Source organism: Cariama cristata, unplaced genomic scaffold (assembly GCF_000690535.1).
Source record: "Cariama cristata isolate BGI_N322 unplaced genomic scaffold, ASM69053v1 scaffold2978, whole genome shotgun sequence".
In the NCBI taxonomy this organism is placed as follows: domain Eukaryota; kingdom Metazoa; phylum Chordata; class Aves; order Cariamiformes; family Cariamidae; genus Cariama; species Cariama cristata.
In genome coordinates this window covers 53,954-73,277 of record NW_009632669.1, presented here as the reverse complement: position 1 = coordinate 73,277, position 19,324 = coordinate 53,954, and the positions used below count along the sequence as shown (strand labels likewise).

Below are 19,324 nucleotides of genomic sequence, written 5' to 3'. Positions count from 1 at the left end.
AACCCCTGTGACTCGTTCCCAAACTGTAGTATAGACAAAAGCTATAGTTCCCTTGAAATCCTCTGGGCATAGGATGGTGCTTCTGTTGGGTGGGAAAACAATGCCTAAAATGAACACATTGACAGGAGAGCTACTGCTGTCTAAGCAAAAGCCGCTGTGCATCGTGTGGGCAGCCTCACCAGTGAGGTCTGAAGGCTGCACGCTGAGAAGCAGCTCTTCCTCTCCCATCCCATTTCCCAGTAATAGGATCTGTCCTGGGTGTCCTTGTGTCTTCAGTGATGTCTTTCTCTGTAGTAGGAGTCTGGTGCATGTGTGGAGGAATTTTGCCTTCCTGTTGACAGCACAAACTTTATGGGAGGAGATGGGGACGTACATTTCCAAGGTTCAACAAGACTATTGTTTGCTTGAGAAGTGTCAGGAGCCACTAGAGAGAGTGGAGAAAGCAGACCGCAGACTTGCTCTTTGGCAGTTTGAGTGGGAAGAAGTTGGGAAATGGAATCATGTAGGTATTGTTTCTTCTTTTGGGACAGCAACTCTGTGTAGAAGCCACTTCTGCTTTCCTTCTTCAGACTTGGGGAAAGGAGAAGCTCCGAGTTTCTCAAGAAGAAGAGTGAAGGGCCAGAAACAACTTATCCTTCCAGTTGGGAGGCTCAGTTGTCTTTTAGTTTCGACTTCTTTTATTATTTTCCTTTTTTTTAAAAACACTTTATTTTGTTTATTCCTCATCTTTATGAACGTAGCATAAAGAGAGAAAGAGTGAGCATGAATGGATGTTCTACGTGTATATTTCTGGGGCCTCATATGATTAGGTCCAAAGAAATATTTACCAGCACATCTAAGATTTGTCTCCTCTGCATTTTTAACTTTTTGCACCCACTTCACCTAGGTGCTAGTTTTAAAAAAGATCTGAATATTCTCTTCAAAAGGTAAAGAATCCTTAATGTATTTCTGTTGTAGTCAAAAATGGCAGATCCATTTACTGATCAGATGTTCCAAAATAGTCATCTTTTGATCAAGAAAGAGCTAGGATATTTCAACTATGAATCTGGTTCTTAAAACAAAAAAAGGAGCCACTTAGGATGTGGGGAGGGGTGTGTGTTTCAGAGAGGTTATTAGCGTTGGAGTGGCATATCTGGTGCTTTGCAGTACGGCAGAGGGTTCCCATCAGTTTTACACAATTACTGTAAGCAGCGGTGTAAGACCTTCCTTTTATTTTCTGGCATTCTAAATGTAGCATAACCATACTGTTTTTTACACTTGTAGACACATTTATTCTTCTTATAAGTAGAAGGTGTTTGAGGGATGAAAAGGAAGTGATGTGAATAGAGGTGATCTGTTTCATTTGATCTTCTGTTGGGCGAGTATTAACACCACAAGAGCTATCAACAAACACGGGCGGCACTGTGTTGCTCACCAAAGTAAAGTTTGGATGGTCTTGTTTGCTGAGTACTTGCCCTACAGAGTGAGTTAACTGTCTCCCGCTAGTGGACTTGCATCCTATGCCAGGACCACTCGATAAGACTTGCTATGAGGTATGCTGTGTCTGCTTTTGGATAATCCCCGGTCTCAGCTTTTTGCATAATGTCAAAACTATTAAATAATTTTATTTGGCTCTTTCATAGCTACTTGCCGTTGTTCAAGGCTTTGGTAATGCTTTGGAAAGACGCGTTTTTAGAAAATTAGTTTCAGATTAACAAATTGAGCCGAACCCTTGCTGAAGATAGCAAGTAGAGAGCCTGCTCGGGGAAACTTGCTGTTGACGCAAATTGCCGTGAGCTTCTGTCGCACTCCCTTCTGTAAAGTCAGGACCTTAGTGTTACAATTTTTGCTCTGGCTGGTGCAGTTCTTCTGCCTTTCCTCAAAACATCACTGCTTTGCGATCTCTGCCTTTGACTGACTTCTAGCTGGAATGCCTGCCAGGGCTCCTTGATCTTTGCTGAGCTGCATGTACCTCTGTGGAGCTATATGAGATGCTCAGGTTTCACCATTTTCCAGGGGGATAATGCACGCTGTAATGCTGATGCCTGAAAAAAAGAGTACAAAGGGATTTCACTCTCATCTTGTGTGATAGTGTGGGCAACTAACCACAAGGCCTTTTCTGACATATATTTTAACTGCTTTGTTAATTGTTTCTGAATGATTTTACCACCCTGGCATGGAAGAACTTGATGCATAATGACCTAAATAGCTGCAGGAAGGTCTGTTCCTCCAGCACAGAAGCTGCCTCCCGATTTCAAATTAGTGCTCGGCATTGGGAAGTTAGGTTTCCGGGTGAGAGGAAGTGCATTTGGTACATTGGGTATATCACAGATGTTTCATTTAATTGTTTTATTCAGTACCTGAATAAAAGTGAAATACTACTTTTAAGATAGTTTGTCTGTAGGGAGATAAATTGCTTTCCAGTGTTTTACAAAATGTTTACAGTTGAGTATTATTCCCAAGTAACTTGTCCGTACATGCATTCAAATAACAATACATTATTCAGTGATGGGGATTTTTAGGGTAATTTTTTTTCAGAGGATCTTACTCTTGTTACTCTAAAGAAGTGAGGCTCAACTAAAGCTTTTTTCCCACCCCTCTTTTTTTCTCCACTTTTTTCCTCTCTCTTTTTTTTTTTTTTTTTTAAATCTGCTGTTCAGGTGACTTCAGCTGGGGAGGACAAAAGAAAATGCTACAAAATATAATAATATGAAAGTCAGGTGCTGTTTTACCCTGGCCTTGTAGTCTATGCACAGTGGTTTGCGGTGGGGATGCAGCTGTCTTGCTCTTTCTTTGTAGTCAGATTACTTCTTTTTTTTCCCCTTGCCTCTCTCCCTGTTTGAGGAGAGCATTTTGAGATGGCGTTCTGAAAGAGACGATTTGAGAGTAGGGTAGTGACATTACTCTTTAAGCTGTTCGAGTGCTCTTACTTTTCCACAGTCCCCATTATGCAGTTTGCTGAGAAAGTAGCACGGTCTGGCTCAGCTTAGCACTGTCCAAGGAACTGCAGAATATGCTGTATCGTAACAGCACGTGTGGCTAAGCAGGGCTGATGAGAAATGCAGATAACTCATACATAGCTTCCTTGTCAGGTTGCTTTCATCCCAGTGAGGCTACTCTGGATGGTCATCACTCGTGCTAACTTTGCAGAGAAGGTATACCCTCGGTGTGGGAACATGAGATTTGGGATACTGTTAAAAGATGTGCAGAATGCACTAAAATACATGTGTGTTCATGAATACAAATATACATATATTTGTTAGGCTTTCAGAAAGGCCAGGCTGGCACAGGCTCCTCTCCAAGTTGTGTAAGGAGGTTTGATGTTGGCATGTGCACCAAATGTAGATGGCTTACCATGGGAACAAGTCACAGCTCTCCTCTGACTCTGCCCTTGTCGTACCTGTAACAATCATCTGCTTCCTACTCTCAAACCCCAGGGTGGAAACAGGTGTTCAGAAAGAGCTTGGGTCAGCAGAACAGCTTCCGCAGCCTTAACCTCATTCTCTGAAACTGCTTAAACATTTCTGCTGAAAGCTAACCTTGGCTCCCCCGCTGAAAGAGGGATGTCTGTCTTGGGGCTCAGGGACAAGCGTGGAAATTTCAGCCTGAGGAATTAGCTGGTTGAAAGAAATTGGAAGCCTGTGTTAGTCCAGGCTGGTTCACGTTGTCTTACAAAGGTGATGTGTGCTTTGCTCATACTATGGTTTCCTTGTTACAAGGTTAAATCTTGCTAATTTAGCAAAAAGAGCTGTATAATAACAGAGTGGGAAACCTAAACTTTTGAGGGTAGAGTAAATATATTAGACCAATAACAGGCATGTTGTTGGCTGTTGAGGTCCTGGAAGGAATCCCTTGTGCATTTTTCTCCTTTAGGTATGTTTCAGGTATCCTTTTCCTTAATAAGTATCTTTGGTATTTATCACTTCTTCTAGAAATGGTGAAATATTTTGCTTTAGCGTGGTTTGTGCATGGCTTCTGATGGTTTTCTGTTCTGAAAGGTGTTGGGTAGCCAGAAGAGTACTTTAAAATGCTTTGATTTCACTCTGTTGTTACCAAGGCCGTGAAAGGCAGCAGGGACTTTAGCATGCCATTTGTATGCACAGAGAAACTTCTCCTTGCTTTACCTTTGGGATGCAGAGCGTACCTCTTGAAAAGTACCTGGTGGTGTTGAGGCGTGGCTCATCGTGGACAATGTGGAATACTTAAAGGAGATCTTGCTCACGGTTGTGTGGCCAGTGGAAGCCCCGGGCTCTTTCCCCTGGGTGCTTAGTGTCTCTTCTCAGATGTCACTATTTTTGAAGACAGAATTGCGTTTGGAGAGCAGATTCTATGAATTGTATGAAGGGCTGGAGCTAATAAGCGCCATGTTCCTGGGTGCCCCTTGTAGGACCAGCTAACTTATCAAAACTACCAATTTAAGTTGAAGGTATTACTAGTAGGTTGTAGATTTATTTTCATTTGGGAGGGAGAGCACAGAGAAAGAAGAAATATGTGTTTCTTTAGTGTATAAATTGAGACTTACTTCAGGTACCTTGCAGGGATTGTGCTTGCTTCATAATTTCTAATTTCTATTTTTAATAGAAATTAGAGCATTGCATCCAAAGTGTACACACATGAAAATTCCCAGTAAAAATTATTAACTCCTGTAAAGCTGTTACCTTAAGTAGGAAAGAGAAAATTGGTTGATAATGCTAATGGAAAACTGCCCAAAAAAGAGGAAACACGAAGTTAATATCCATGAATAGGCAAGGTTTAGTTTGCACCTTTTCTAATATTCTGTTAATATAGAGATAATACTGGATGTTTTGGTAGTGAAGACTGAACATCTGAAAAACAAACCATGCGAGTAATGCTCAGCATATGGAAAGACAATTTCTGAAGAACTTCATGCGAGTCTTAGTACTTATAAAAACAAGCACATGCTCAAGAATTATAACCGTCCTGTGCAATTACTTCTGAGTAACATGCTTTGTTGTGTTGCTCTTCTAACTGCTGAAACCTCAGGTGTGAACCTCAAGAGTCACAGCGTAGTCATCACAGAAGTAACTTCTTAAAATTCATGTGATTAATACATTACTAACTGCACGGATCTTCTACTTTGCTGACTGTACAGTATCCAAGCCTGTGGTTATTATGTTTGTCATCATAGTCATTTTATGCCATGCTGTACATTGTACAACTGTGTCATGTCATAGCTGCTGAGCGTGTTATTGAACAAGAATTTTTTTAAAGAGGAACCTGTAAGATTGTTGAATATGAAATAATTAATCTTCCTGTGTTCAGACTGTAAGAGTACGATAAATTCAAAACATTGAAGCCATATTCATTGTTTTGATGGCTGATTTTTAATAGATTTTTTTTTTATATTTACCTTTGGTGATATTGAGTCATTATAGTGATAGTGTACTTTAGTGTAATTTTTTAAACTAAGGAAATTAATACAGTGTGTACAAAATAGATTTAATATATTGAAGGCATGTTGCAAATATAGCCATAATCCTGGGTTCCAGGTTCCATCATTGCTCTTGTATCTAACCCCTAAAATGTTGTTTTTATTGTGTTTAGTTAATACACATTGCTAGACAAAATGTGAGAAAATGATGGTGATTACTGGAAAGAACAGAGTTAATTTAACACAGTTTTATTTGCATATAATTTAAATATAGATGTCATTAAGTTACACAGTTGCATATTCTTATTGCTGCACATAGGCTCTTCTAAGTAGGAGGCTCAGGGGACTCATCATTTCATAATTCATTCTGCACAGCTTGTGCAGTTCACTACATTTACCTGCGTTTCACTTGCATTTAAAGTTGAATGAGTTAAAATATTCTGCAGCAGTTTTGTTCTATGTTAACATTGAGTTTCATTTTGTTTGATATCTTTAAATCAGCAAATTTATATATTGCTGCATATTTAAAAATGCTGATTCAGAAGGCTGCTTATAGATTCATTTGTCTATAAAATGTTTAGTAGTTTAGTATGGGGAACAGCTGTTGGTGAACAAATGAAACTATTTTTCAGTTGAGTGCAAGGTTAGCGTACACAGAAGAGCCCACGCGTAGGGCAGGATTTTTGTCTTCATATAAATTTGTCACATATTCCTTTGTAACTCGAATTTAATTCAGGTAATATTGTCTGGTTTTCTTTCTCTCTCTGAAGCTATACTTATTTGGCTAATTTAAGGACTGCCGTTTGAGGAATGCCTGGTTTTGGGCAGTACAGATGGGTTTTTTCCTGTGCACATGTGGCTGTTCGTTGAGGTTAATTATCCATAAGGTCTTGACTTATGAGGCTACTAGAATAGCTGTTAACTATGAATAATTTAGTATGGCATCATATTGCGTGCCACTTAAGAAGGTCTCTGCCTGTGAAACCTTACATCTTGTTGAAATCCACTCAATAGTATGAAGGTTATTGCTTGCATTGGTATTTTATTGTACTCTTTTCATTCTATTTTAAGATTTGTTAGTGTACAAAGGCAATGTGAATATTTTATGGTGAGAAGTAATAAAAATACCTGTGCAGGAGTAGGTATGGTTTGGTTTTGAAAAGCTGGAGTATTGAGCTAGTCTTCAGTGTTAAATTGGCTTTTAAATTTATTATAAATCTTGGACTACCATAATACAGTTAGCATTTTCTCCACTGAGATTTACGTAGTTGAGACAATTCACATCTTAGAATATATTTTTAGGTAATACTTCATTATGGGGAAAGGAGAGAAGCTTAATGAAAGGCTTGCTTGCAAGAGCACAAGATTTCAGTGCTTTTTACAAATTGCTTTAGCTGCTCATACATCTGGCTAGGGCAGACTGTGTCTCACATTACAGAGGCTTTTTCAGGAGGAAAAACTGCAAATACAGAACTTTGAAGCAGTTCCAAGTGCACATAAATTCACTCTATACCTTTAGGAGACTTGATCATTATAACTTAGCACTGGATGTGTTTTTTAAGAATGCTAAAATGATAGTGTTTTGTCATTATCATAAACTAGCTTTTTCACAAAAACACCCCAAAACATTAGGGAAGAGCTTCACGAAGAAAGAAGTTGCTTTGGAAGTGTCAAGGGAAGAACATAAGAATATGGACATGCAACAGAAGTAGTAGAGAAAAAGTTTTCTTTGAGGCTTTTTGGGGAGAGAGACTGATGCTTTATGATATTTAAGGAAGGTCTGTCAGATGTCTGAAAAGGTTTTTTCCCTTTCTGACTACTTCCAGATTTTCATTAGTGCTCCCATTCTCTATCTCGACTAGCAAGTTTTTCTAGTATAAGAAAGAAGGGAATCCCCTCGCAAGAAAACCTGGGAAACAGATTTTTTTTTTTTCAGTCCTTGTACAGCATTTTTAGAAGGGATTCTGCTGGTCTGTTTTCACATCTTTTAAAAGTCACTTTTAAAAATTACAGTGGAAACATGTTATCCTCCCTGTCTTGCTGTGTTGTCAGATAGGAGAGAGGGAACTGAACATAGGAGTGGTACTCACTGGACAGAGTTTTGGCCAGAGTACATGTTTGTTAGTAATTATGGGCCTGGTCATTGGGATGCCCTATTATAGCTGTACATATCTTAACTCATCTTTAGAATTGTTTTTTAGGACACTTCCAACCTTGTTTAGAAAGTAGAACTTTTTTCTTTTCCACATGGGATTTGCTGTAATATATGTGGTGCTGTTAGAAGTTGACACGGTGACGTACAGTCATCCCTTGGTGCCTGCTTCAGCGACTGAAGATGAAATAGACCTTTTATCTTTTTGTGCTCCTTCACAGGGTAGTAAGTAATTTAGGCGTCCCTTAGGGCTTGGTAGTTAAATGCTAAGATCTTGCTAGATGTGTTTATTTCTCCTTAAAAACGAGGATTCAGATCACTCCCTTTGAACGGGCACTCTTTGAGCTGTACATTATGGGGATGTTTTAATAAACTCTCTAACCTTGAATAGTTCTGCAGTTTACTACTGACTCAATCGATACTTTGATGGAAATGAAGCTTTGTTTACAGATGGAAAGAACTTGTGTTGTTCAGCCTTGGTGTAAAATTTTTAAGACTCTGTATTTTCAAATTGAGAGTTTAAAATTCCACTGAAAATTAGTGGGACTTTCCTTACTTCAGAGCTTTTTGATCTGTTTTAATTGTCTTCTCTCTGCAAGTACTTTTTATGCTGAAATAAACTGTAATTTACCTTATTAGGCAGCCATGAAATGTTGAATTGTCATTTTTCCTGTTTCAAGTCTTAAAAGATGTCTGTGTTCTATGCATGGTATGTGCTCGTGCTTCTCTGGTGTTGCTCAGAATCTGATTTGTCTGAAATCTGATGATTTCAATTACTATAAATCATTAATGGTACATTGTATCTGTGGGTAGCTGTTGCTGGGCTTGCCTGAATCACAAACATAGGTTGCAGACCTCCTCATTTGAAAAAAAACAGCGTACCTCCTGTGGCTGGGGTCCTAACACTAAGGCAGTGCGACAAAGGGAGGGCACAGAATACCCCACCTGCACCCCTTACCTTTTTCGCTGCAGCTGGTAACGTGCTGTGGTTAAACCTCACTGTGCATGACGTGCCTTTGCAGGCATCTCGTGGGATGCTTCTGCCCATCTCTCGAGTAGAGCCGTTGCAGAGGGCCTCTTGGAGGTGGGCAGGGGCAGCTTCGGCTGTGGTTGTGCACTGCTTTTCAGGCTTTCGGTCCTGGCCTAAGCCCATCGTGCAGGCAGGGTAGTTTTTCTGAGGGTTGTCTTGCTGCCACTAGTTGCTGGTCTACGCAGCGGTTCTTTGAAGGCTGAGATTGTTTGTCTCTCTTCCCGTGCCCTGCCTGGGCTGTTGTGGTTGTGGTTGGACGGTAGAAGAGCTGTGGGGACCCGATGCAGACGGTGATCTGCTCCCTGCGGTCACTGGGGGTGGTGGGTAGGAGGGCAGGGGAGGTGGAAGGCTCTACATTTGTCTACTCGAGCTTCCCGGTACCTGTGAGGAGGTTCTGCTGTGAATGTGTGCACTGTGGCTGCAATAGGGCAATAGAAAGGAAGAAATGCCCGGAAGACTTTGGGTTTTAAACCTATGGTTTTATTGGTGCTGTGTGCAAGATGAAGCTATCCTCCAAACCTAGAGGTGTGGGAGGAAACAGGCAATGAAGTTACATTCTGCCTTTTATTTTTGTTTAAATTAACTTTCCCCTGTTGCTGTTGAAATGTGTCACTTAAAGTGCTGCAGTTAAAAAAAATTACTACATAGCTGATGGAGTGTCATTGTTTTGTTACAGTCTGTAACCAGAACTTCATTAAAGCCTTGGTATTTATTGTTTCTTGTTTAGCTTTTATCAAGTGGTGATTTTATGCAATGGCATCGAGCCACAGTTCTTCACCAGTGCCTCAGTCAAACAGCAGCGATGCTTTCTTTAAAAAGGAAATGGACGCCACAAAATGCTTTCGACCTGTGCAGTCGCTGCCTGATGTGTGTCCCAAGGAACCTACAGGTAATGTTGGTGTGCAAGGAGAGTGAAAATGGAGTTCAGTTGGCTAATCCGTTTACAATTGTTGAGTCAAATCTTCTCGTATACTGGGTGTAGTGTACTAAGCCGTAGACTTATTTCAAAGTGTGCTGTAATTCTGCTTTATACCACCCAGTGTCCCTTTGGAGCAATGAGAGAGCCTTCCTATTTACAGCTTTTTTTCAGATGTCCACATTATAGATGGGCTCTTGTTTGTGTGATTGCACATTATAGCTGTGATCCGTACTACATGCAGGAAGAGAGGATGTTCTGTCAGAGCCTGTAACAGACCTGGCCAGCGTGCTTGGAGTGTAGCTGCGTTACTTCTGTGAAACACTCCAGCCCCCTTGCAGTAGGAAGCAAGAGACCAAGACCTGTCTTTAGCACTGTCATAAGTCTCTACTGCTTTCGTAAAACCAGGTTTTGGTCACAGTTATAGCTGCTGTGGTATACCAAAACTTAGTTTATAAAAGGAGTAGGTGGGGTAGGATCTTAAGAATTACAAAATATAATGCTAATGAAGTTCAGCTGTCATTCTGGTCAAGTTCAGGTTGTTAAAAATATGTTTATGATTGGAATTTTTTCTTCAGTAGAAGCTAATGTTGTTAAGCTAAATATCTTTAATGAGTGTGAATGCACCACTGTGTTCAAAACTTGCATTGGTTAATCTGACAGAAGAAATGCAAGTTAAAATGTTGAAGGAGAATATCATGTGTCTTTTGTGTAGATAATTCTGATCCACTATGTAACTGTGAAAACATGATTTGCTTAAGAACCACATTTTAGCAAGAACACAACTTTCAGTTTCTCACCTTAACAAACTGTCTTGTCTTTTGTGCTGCAGGCGATCCCAATAACTTACGTGACAGCCCATCTCTAGTTGTGGATCAGCACAGATGGACTATTTATCATTCCAAAGTCAATCTCCCAGCAGCACTAAATGATCCTAGGTTAGCAAAAAGGGAATCTGATTTCTTTACAAAAACATGGGGAGTGGACTTTGTGGACACTGAAGTCACGCCTTCATTCTACCTCCCACAGATCACCAAGGAACATTTTGCATTATACCAACAGGAAATCACTCCGGTAAGAACCCAAAATTAGATGCACGTAGTAGTAGCGGCCAGAAATAGATTTGGGATCCTCCTTCTCATTAGAGATTGTCCCTGCTAGTAGTCCATCATACAGTTAGCTCCTAATTAATTTGCTCTTCAGTGCTTGTTGACTCTTCATTAGGCATTTCTGGTTTATAATCTCAGTATTTGTAGTGTGGAAAATGCTGTCTAAATTCTCTCTAGGCAATTTGCTTTTTTTTTTTTTCCATTTTTATTTCTGAATACTGAACTCTGCACCAGGGCTTACAGTTCTTATTTATTCTTTCTGATTATTGAATAATGCTTACAGAAAAAGGATTAATGATTGGGCTCTACAGTGCAACAGCATTTTCAGACCTTTGGATCAAATATAAAACATAAGTATGTGCTGCAAGGATTAGAGGTATTTTTTTAAGAGTCTCTAAACTTTTATATCTGAAGTTCTTAAACTATAAATAGGCCTATTATCTCAATGATTTCTTTTGTAACAGGAAAGTTTAAGCTACATCTAAGGACACCAGGACCAGTAGGAGACTTCTACAAATTCTTAAAATAACAGGTGTCAGTAAGTATGTAGTTTTGGTTTTTGGTTTCTTTTTTAACCAAAAGAACATGTAGAAGTCTCCCACTGTTTTCTGTTTCCTTGGTTTGTAACTTTCTTATTTTTTTTGCCGGTACAGAATTGGCTGCAGGAAGTGTTACTTGTGTAAATCATAGTTAAAGTACATGAAAGTGACTTGTCTGTGACTGAATTATTGCCATTAGTTCATGCATTCGACATTTAAAATGTTTAAGAGCTCATCCATTAAAATTAGCATGTAATGCAGTGACTGCTAAATGAAAGAAGATTTTGGGAAGAGGGAACTGACCTGTGATGTAGCTTCTAGCAGAGATGTAGCTAACATTGGTGTTCTCTAGAAATGTAATTTCTCACTACTATGGTCTCTGGTGTTTTTTACACCTGTAGATGACACTCGAAGCTCAGCATAATGAAACAAGGTACATGTTTTCGGCAAGGTACTCATTAGTAAGATATGGAAGCAAATTCTGCTTTGAACTGATTTAATTTAGCAATGAAAAAGCGTTCATTGTGTGTTAGTGTGATTTCTGGATTAGACAGCAATAAATGTTTAGAAATGTAATTAGAGTTTATCTATGGTTATATCTCATTATGTAGAGAAGTAATTATACCTCTTCAATAGCTTTTGTGTTCATTTTTCTCTTGAGATGTAAAGGTACAAAAAAACCCCAGTATGTTGACTACAGGCTGAAATTTTTGCTACCTTTCTCCTGGACAGACTTCATCTGAGCTTTTAAGAGGAAAAAAATACTATCATAAACTTGTCTTTGGCTTAACGCAGTTATGTTTTGCTGAAAAGGTTCTGAATATTCTGTTTCAAAGAAAAATTTTTTTTAAGCCTCAGAATAATTCTTTAATATATTTTTCTCTTTTACAGAGAGAGAAGGTTCATGAAAGGTGCAAGAATGTTTGTACTCCTAAAGATACCTTCGACAGAGCTCTATTACACACTCACGGTACAGTCAAGGCCTTCCTTTAGTTGTTAAAAAGTAATTTCTTTTTGTAGCAGTATGCTATAGCATTCATTACTGAATGCTGTAACATACTAATCTTCTTTACTTGCTCCAGGGTGTCAGGTGCAATAATAGCTGTTGCTGATTTCTTTGTAACAATAATTGAAAACCCATACATGTTTGGCTAGAAGTATTCATGACCACTGCTGATATTTCATAGGTGAAAATGCTTGTCATACTTGCTCTTAAACTTTTCCTTGGCATGTTTGCATTCATGGCAGATCATTACCTCCCTGGCAGTGTTTTATTTAACTTCCTTTTATTTAACTGCCTCCTATTTAAGATCCGTTGAAAGTGTAGCATCCTATTTCTAGCGGCTGTTGACTTTGAAGTGAAGAGTGGCAGTGCTGGGCCATTCCTGTCTCTCTGCCATGAGGATCGTGGAATGGCTGAGGTGGGAAGTGCCATCTCAAGGTGGTTTAGTCCAAACCACCTGCCCAAGCAGGGTCACGTACGGGAGCACAGTGTTCGGTTGGATTTTGAACTTATCTATGGATGGAGGTTATACAACATTTCTGGGCAACCCGTTTCAGTGTTTGACCACCCTCACAGTAAAAGTGTTTCTTTATGTTCAGATGGAATTTTTCATTATCAGTTTCTGCCCATTGCCTCTTGTCCTGTCACTGGGCATCACTGAGAAGAGCCTCCTCTCTTTTCTTTACACCCTTTCATCAGATATTGTAAAACGTTGATAAGATACCCCCTGAGCTTTTCCAGGCTAAACAGTCTCGGCTCTGTCAGCCTCTCCTCCTATGAAAAATGCCCTGATCTCTTAATCGTCTTTGCAGCTCTTCACTGGTCGTGCTCCAGTATGTCTAAGTCTGTCTTGTACTGGGGAGCTCAGAACTGGGCACGCTGCTCCAGATGTCTCGCTAGTGCTGAGTGACAGGGCGGATCACCTTCCCTCAGCCTGCTGGCAATGCTCTGCCTAATGCAACCCAGGAAGCTTTGCCGCAAGAGTGCACTGCTGGCTCGTGGTCCGTTTGTTATCTGCCAGGAGCCCAGGGGTGCTTTCTAGCCGCTAGACCTCTAGCATGTAATGGTGCCTGGGGTTATTCCTCTCCAAGTGCAGGACTTTGCCTTTTCCTGTGTTGAACTTCATGAAGTTCCACTCTGGCCAGTTCTATGCTTAGTATTTCTCTGGTTACTGTTAGCAAAGACTACCTGGCGATCTTTTTTTGATGTCTGCAGCTGTAGCAAGGCTGAATTTCAAGATTTTATGGAAGTTGTTCAGCTAATATGAAAGTGGATAAAGGAAGGTGAGAGGCAAAATGAAAAAAAAAAAAAAAAGACAAGCGAAAGGAAAAGAAACACTTGTAACCTGGACCAAGCTTTTAATACTTATTTGATCTATTTTCTCAAAAATGTTAACATAGAAGTGTTCATTTGCAAGGCTTGTCTATATCAATGTCTACAGGTACTGCAGCAAGCAGCATTCAGTAGTTTACTCCTTTTGATCAAGTTCTTTCAGTTGGCTTTCTTCCTCCTTTTGTGTGCGAAAGGAAGCTCTTCTGTAGGATTTCTGTGATTGGTGTTATTTTGGAATAGCTGTTCCTGAATGAGTCAGTCTGTGGTGCATACTGCAAAATAAAAGTTCCTTCTTCAAGCTTAGCTTAATCCATTTTGAAAGAGTCTTTTGTTTTTAAAAAGAGAAAATTACTCTGTCACCAAAGTTACTGCGAGCTTCTTAGGTAGATGGGCAGTTCCTAGTAGAAGCATCATTTGGTAAAGTGAACCTCTCTATTTTCTATAATTTCTTTTGTTAACCTGTCTTCCTCCAAGTCCAGCCCACAAGGCTTGGCCTTTCACTTCCCTAAGAGTTGATCTGTCCAAAGACTGAGGTCAGCAGGATGATTCCTAGGTTGCCTTTTGTATTTCATTACAAATAAAGTAAGAAACAAATCAAGTAGGAACCAAAGAGGTGAGAGAAATGTGGGAAATAATGCTGATGTTGCACTTACCATGTTTGTTAGGGATGAGTAGACTGTCCAGCTGAGGTATGGGCTTGTTACTTTTAAGTTCCTCACCTTTTCTGGCCTCCTCTCATATTGCACACTAAGTTAATGAGTAGGGGAGGAAAAGGGGATTTTGGCTGAACCTCAAAAGTCTGAATTTGCCATTTCTTCAAGTTCTGGTGGGGTACAACAATGCACCTCTTTTCCCAGCTCAACTGTCTCACCCTCTGCAATGGTCAGATCAGCTTACTTCAAGGGAAGGGCTGCTTCTGTGCTACCTGCTCAGTGTGCTCAGGAGTGTCCTGAGCCCTTGTTCATCCTTTTTGCCAGCCTTTGTGCTTCTGTTCTCCAAGTGCTGTGAGAAGTGATTATATGGGCAGCTTCAATCTGGAGCGTTAAAATTGGGGTGAGGTTAGAGGGACCTTTTAGTGGCCCTTGCCAGTTGATTGAACAGCACATTAAGGAATGTGAAGTGCTAGGTAGATTGCTTTGTGTGAGTAACATTTTTGCTGTCAAGGCAGCCAAGTGCAAGCGCCTTTGAATACTCCTGAGCTCGAGACCTAAACTACAAAGGACAACAGAGCGTTTCAAAGAATCAGAGTATTTCAAGTTGGAAGGAACTTCAGAAGGTCTTTACTGCAACTGCCGTCTCAAAGCCAGTTCAGCTGTGAGGTCAGGCCAAGCTGTTCTGGGCTTTATCCAGTCGGGCCTTGAAAACCTCCAAGGATGGAGAGTACCTAGCCTTTCTGGGCAGCCTGCTCCGATGCTTGATTGTCCTCATGGTGAAAAAGTTTTTCCTCGTGTTCGGTCAGACCGTTTCAGTTCAATTTAAAGCCCTGTCTGCCCCCTGTGAGGAACCTGGCATCGTTGTCTTGAGAACTTCCTCATAGGGTTTAATAGTGTTCAAGGTAATTGTTTTCCATTGTTTGCTCATGAATGACTACTTGTATTTTGTTTAATTTTAGATAAATCCAGGACAGATCTGGAACAAGTACCTAAGGTATGGTTCCTGTGCACTCTGAGCTTTTATGAGGGTTTCTCACATGTATGAATGTACTCTCTTCTTTGTAGAAATTTTGTCCAAGTTGACTACTTGAGCTGATTCTCAAGAGGATCTGCAGTGCTCAGAATTTAAAAAGACTAAGAAAGACTAAGAACAATCTGCTTTTTCTTTCTTTTTTTTTTTTTTTGGTTGTTTCCTGTGGTCTTGATTTTTCTTTTAAAGTGGAATACAAATGCCACTATTTTTTTCACCTTTAGAACTTAAAACCTCGGAGCTGGGCAAAATTAGCCACTCTGTGTTCTAGGAGCTAGGAAAGGGAAACAAAAGTTTCTGAACTGAACTGAAAAGCTAGAATATTGCATAGTGTACAACTTAGCATTAGGTTTAACTCCTTGAATCCTTGAGCAAAACCCGCTTGCATATATGCTTGCAGTGTATGTGGTGTGGGTTTTTTGTGACAGGTTGACAAAAGACACAAACTCCAGATTCCATTTGAGTCTGAGTAATTTTTTCTAGGTATATTGAGAAGTCAGTCTTAATACGGGTCAGCATCTCTGTGCCAGTTGTGTAGGCTGTCACTGCAGTGTTTAAAGTCCAGGAAACAAGAATGTTTGAGTGTGGTGTGATGCTATAGGCTATGTTGAACCTTTTATAATTACACTTCATAAATACAGGGAGAAGGGTACTGCTGTCTGCCTGGAAGCACAAAATTTGTACCAGTTTTGTCAAGTAAAAATAACGTTATCAAGAGAGAATTTTAGATTAATAGTTCTCTGAGATGTGCAGTTAATGTAACACGTTACCGACTGTTTCTGTGACCAGGGCGTTTGCTGCACTGTGCTAAAGGAGATCAGTTTGAGGCTCTGTTCCCTCCCAGGCAGCACTTGCCGCACCCTGACAGCTGCCTGGATCCTCAGTCTCGTAGAAGCTATGGCCCCAGAAACGATCAGATCAGCAGTAGGATGCCCCTGCTATTGAAGAATGTTTGCTGTGATCCTTTAGAGGACCCACCTGCAGTTTAATGCTGCTTATGTTTTCACATTTGGAGTGTTTAGATCATCTTGTGTGCTTGATAACCTGTGTAATTTTGGAGCTGTGCCTTCCGCTTTTAGGAAGATAAGACTTTGTCAGGTCACGGAAGCTTACTTTTACTTTCTACTTTTTTACGTTACTTTTGTAAAGTAAATTGGTTGTAAGGTCTGGAATTAATTTGTTTGCCTGGATAAATGAGAATTTGTTTTTTGAAATCAACAAATAAGATCCCTGTTAGCTTCATGAAACAGAAGGTGTGTTTAACTGGGAAGGAAAATGTAGGGGTGAGGGAGGCGCATTTATTTCTTTTATTTTTCTGTTTCAGATTTTTATGAAACCAGATTTTGCCTTGGAAGATTCCTTAACATTTAATGCCGTTTTACCATGGTCTCATTTTAGTACTGCTGGTGGAAAAGGAAATCGTGATGCAGCTTCCTCCAAGTTACTTCAAGAAAAGGTACAATTTTGATATAAGATGTTGTTAGCCATCGTAGCTGTTAGTTACTATAAAGAAACTCCGTTGCTGCTATTCTGTTCTGTACTGTTTGTTGAGACATCGCTGTTGTGGGCTTTGTTATCTCTCATTTTACAGCAGGCTGCAGATAGTTATTAAACAATGCAGAAAACATCTTACTGAAAGAGAACTTTTTTCCCCTGCTAAATAAATCTATCAATCAAATCTGGAAAAAAGAATCTATATATGGCATAATAACTGGCTCTTCGTGACTGCTAAAACTTAGCGAAGCAGGTGTATATTGAGAACTTCAGAGATGTGGAGCTGTTTGTTAGGGAGAAATATCAATTCCTCGAGAAGAGAAAGCTAGAGATTGTACGCTGTTTAAGACTACTACTTTCTCACATCTGAAGAAAACTCCGGATTCAAGGCACTGTGGTTTCTGTGCTAAAGGAAATACTAAATCCTAAGGTTTTAGTATGTCAGGAGCTTCTTCTTTCCTTTTGTTGTCGTGTCATCTGCACTGATCCGTTTTTGCATTTCACAAAGGACCTGAGTGCATTGGAGAGCATGAAAGCAGAGCTGTTTCTTTCATATTGGAAACAGAAGTCTTTACGTGATTTTTTTTTTGGTTAGTTACGTAGTCATATTGTAGAAAAACCTGTAGTTAATCATTTTTACAGTACAAATACCCATAAAATGCTTATAGAAAAATCTACATGATTTTGGAGTCTGTTTTCTAACTTTAATTTTCTCTCCTGTTTAACCTATTAAAGCTTCTGAGAGCTAGGGGGAAAAAAATAGTAGTGAAGTGCCTTAAAAAAAAAAAAGCAAAACCTGAGATCTTCTGGAAGGTGTTTCTAAATTTCCAGGAGTTAGTCTTCCTGCTCTCCCACCAGGTGAGGAGGAAGAGACAGGCTCTCCTGGAGGCTAACTTGATCCTTCATTGGGTTGTCCCCCACGCCTAAAGTTGGAGCAATACTTCTTTGGAGTTTCTTGTGGCAGTTGGTGTCTGAAGATGAAAAAGCAGTGTGTGGCATGTGCTTTAAACTCACAAAGCGTGCCTGGCAGCAGCAGGATGGACACTCAACACAGACTCTGAGCAAAGGAAACCCAGAGCCCTCTCTGATGCAGTGGGGTGAAAATAAGGCTTTGAATAGCTGTGAGCCACACTACTTTGGAGAGGTGATACAAATACCTAAATAGTATAAAACGGTTCTGCTGCCTCCAGAGCTGCATGCCTGACAAACAATTATTACACTGCTTCATATTACTGAAATGGGCCCAAATTTTTTGTTTTAGTTTTTAAAGGCTCTGAACTGCGTGAGGTTTACACTTATCATGTGCAAATAGATGCTCTGCTGCCATAATTATTTTTAGGTCCAGGCACCATTTTTAACAGGATTTTGAAAACCCTGCCTTAAGCACACATACTTAGAATGTTAGTGTTTTTGGACTATGACTGATCTACTTGAACAAATTCCCCCCGATTTTTTTCTCTTCCTTGCCTCCTTCCATGTCTTGCCCTACGCAGGGACTGTGAGCTCTTTGAGGCAGGTACTATCATTTTCTTCTGTTTGTTGTACCCCACTTAGCATAGTGAAGGGACCAGGGGCATCTGGTTGGTACAATCATGTAACCAAATGATCATAATAACCCTTTCTCTGATCCCTGTGTCACAGTCTGTCTCAGCTTTTCTGGTGGCCTAGGTGTGTCACATCTGGTTCGTGGAGGATGTTTTTGGTTAAACTTATTACAAAAAAGATGGGTTTGCATATTGTATAAATCCTCAGTGTTAAATACATGCAGGATGAAAATAACTATAAGAAGGAAACATTTTCCAGCTGATTTTCTTTCCATCTCTGGATGGGAGTTTTGAAATCCAACATGAGGTCTGAGTCCTTGACACCTCTTAGAAACCAGGTCATCTGAGTATTAGCATTCAGATGAGCATCCTAATGCCTCAGTCCTTTGAGTTTGCATATTCAGCATGAGCCAGAACACAGAGCTTTTACAGCTCAAATAATCAGGCCAACCCAGTGGTCTGGGGACTGTTTGACATAGAGAATTTGAATTTCAGGTTCTAAACATGTGGGCATTCTTTGTCTCTGGGAATCACACAGTGCCAGCGCACATGAAGTATGCTTAATAGGAACTCCAGCTGGCTGGCAAAACACAACTGCAGCCAGAGATATCCTGAGGATTTCTCTACAAAGAAGACCTACAGCCTTTTAAATTAACAGAGCCGTTCCAAAGCCATGTCATCAAGTATAGTTGGGCTGCATCTGTAGCAGTTTCCATGACCCAAAGCACATAGCGTGTTTGCATGTGTATACTGTTCTTACTTGCCAGCGTTCCAGAGCTGTCTCCTGGTTAATTGCCATATTCTAGCAGTGCCAGTGTGCAACCATGTGGTACAGAAGCTTGGGTATTTTAAAATCATTTGCTTTTCTACCTTGTAATTTTGAAGAAGGAGAGGCATCAAATCAGCTTTCCCAAAATGATTTTGACCTCATTTAAAAACAAATGATCAAACCACAGTGGATAGTTATTTCCTTGCTAATAATAGAATCCTAGGATGGTTTGGTTGGAAGGGACCTTAAAGACCATTTAGTTCCAGCCCCCCTGCATAGACAGGGACACCTTCCACCAGACCAGGTTGCTCAAAGCCCCATCCAACCTGGACTTCAACACTTCCAGGGATGGGGCACCCACAACTTCTCTGGGCAACCTGCC

At 40.2% G+C, this 19,324-nt stretch overlaps 1 protein-coding gene across 2 annotated transcripts in view; it reads left to right on the top strand.

The window, feature by feature from the left end:
• The first annotated feature begins 9,280 nt into the window (after nucleotides 1-9,280).
• VPS54 (vacuolar protein sorting 54 homolog (S. cerevisiae)) overlaps nucleotides 9,281-19,324 on the top strand; it is a 43,121-nt gene continuing 33,077 nt past the window's right edge. Inside the window, exons 1-5 of one of the 2 annotated variants that reach the window (XM_009706435.1) lie at nucleotides 9,281-9,442; nucleotides 10,302-10,543; nucleotides 12,009-12,087; nucleotides 15,065-15,099; nucleotides 16,460-16,591. In XM_009706435.1, coding sequence (XP_009704737.1) covers nucleotides 9,307-9,442; nucleotides 10,302-10,543; nucleotides 12,009-12,087; nucleotides 15,065-15,099; nucleotides 16,460-16,591 — 624 coding nt within the window. In that variant the 5' untranslated portion in view covers nucleotides 9,281-9,306. The remainder of the gene's footprint in view (nucleotides 9,443-10,301; nucleotides 10,544-12,008; nucleotides 12,088-15,064; nucleotides 15,100-16,459; nucleotides 16,592-19,324) is intronic. The other variant, XM_009706436.1, reaches the window with a different exon arrangement.